The sequence below is a fragment of the Durio zibethinus genome, chromosome 22 (genome assembly GCF_047325235.1).
Source record: "Durio zibethinus cultivar Kanyao isolate XHJ-2024 chromosome 22, ASM4732523v1, whole genome shotgun sequence".
Classification (NCBI taxonomy): Eukaryota; Viridiplantae; Streptophyta; class Magnoliopsida; order Malvales; family Malvaceae; genus Durio; species Durio zibethinus.
Window position 1 is genome coordinate 21,572,040 of NC_143183.1, and position 1,483 is coordinate 21,573,522.

General features: G+C 33.4%; 1 protein-coding gene across 1 annotated transcript; it reads right to left on the reverse strand.

Moving 5' to 3' along the window:
• Nucleotides 1-474: 474 nt before the first annotated feature.
• Nucleotides 475-1,229, reverse strand: LOC149512698 (major allergen Pru av 1-like). The gene is made up of 2 exons (XM_089751528.1): nt 893-1,229; nt 475-770 (listed from the first exon to the last, which is right to left on the reverse strand). The coding sequence occupies exons 1-2, from the start codon at nt 1,074-1,076 to the stop codon at nt 475-477; spliced, it is 480 nt and encodes a 159-aa protein (XP_089607654.1). The 5' UTR covers nt 1,077-1,229.
• Between the last annotated feature and the right edge of the window lie 254 nt (nt 1,230-1,483).

The window sequence follows — 1,483 nt, forward strand, 5'->3', positions numbered from 1 at the left end:
GCTTTTCAAACAAAGAATTTTGATTAATCGATCTCGTAACAGTTATCATGTAATTTTAATTTCAATTTTATAATCACAAAATTCCAACTTTTTGGACAAAATGTCCGAAAAGCACTAGTGTGTCAGAATTAGTTTCTTCCGAAACTTGACTTTGTTATGTTCAAGATATGTAAATCTTGAAAGAGGAAGATAATGCACTCATCATTTTCAATGGATAGCTTGATCACAAAACAACTTTTAATTTAAAGCTTAAACAGATTCGGTGCTCCGTTATTTATCACTGGCAGTTGACATTTTCAGTTCAAGCTTCCTGGTAGTGAGGACAAACTGTCAACTCTTATTAGCAATATGAAGGTCATATGGACCAACAACTTCAAAAACTAGAAAGTAAAAAAAATATAAAAAGCAATTATGCATTCCACATTGTATGATCAAAGAAGTGGATGCTATCTCAAATTCTCAATATTGGGATTTTTAGTAGGCATCAGGATTTGCCAAGAGGTAGGCTTCAATGGCCTTGAACATTCCCGAGGCCTTTTCTTTGCCTGCCTTGATTCCCTCTTCCTTGATCTCAAAGTCACCCTTGGTGTAATACTTACTAGTAGTCTTACAAACGGATCCCCCAGTTGATGAGGGTTCTAATTTGGTCTCATAAGTGATTTTCTCAAGAGTATTCATCAAAGCATCGCCTTCAATTATACTATAACCATACATAAAATTTTCTTTGTCTAGTGTTTCTATCTTCTGTTTCACGTAATTGAATTGGCTTCCTGCATATGGAAAGGAAAATATTAAGCTTTTGTTTCACAAATAAAAAAAAAGGAACTTTACTTGTAAGTTCTAATTCAATATATTATTCAAAGTATTTAGTTGCATGTATAAATTAACTAACCTTCTCCAAAAGTAACTTTCTTGATGCTCCCAGGCTCACCATTGCCTTCAACATACTCAACACTCTTAAAAGCCTGAGGAACAACCTTGGGAATGAGCTTGTCACCGTCAAGGATACAAGCCTTAAACATCTTGGCTGCTGGGATTGAAGTAACAACCTCAGATTCATAAGTGAAAACACCCATGATTTTGTAATTTGGAAATGATCAAAGGAGGAGTGAAAATAGAATTGATTGATATTTTGCAAAGAGATTTTTGAGGTGTGGAGAAGTGAACCTGAAGCTGTAGTATTTATAGAGAAAGAATGAAGATTAATCCAGAAATTAAGCACCTAAAAAAACTAGCAATTGATTCTGTTTTGTGTACTGATCTTACATATTCTTCAATATGCAACAGACAAACATACTATAAAGAACAAATTTATGGATCTTGAAAGCAGTCAACATCAGAAGAGGATTAAAAAGAAAGAACTGTAATATTTTAAGCACAGAAGACCTTGGATTCAAGTGCTTGGCCTATTAGGAACTCATAGGTATGTGGTAAATTGTAATTATAATGAGTAATAAAAGTTTTTTAAAGTTAGATTCATTTG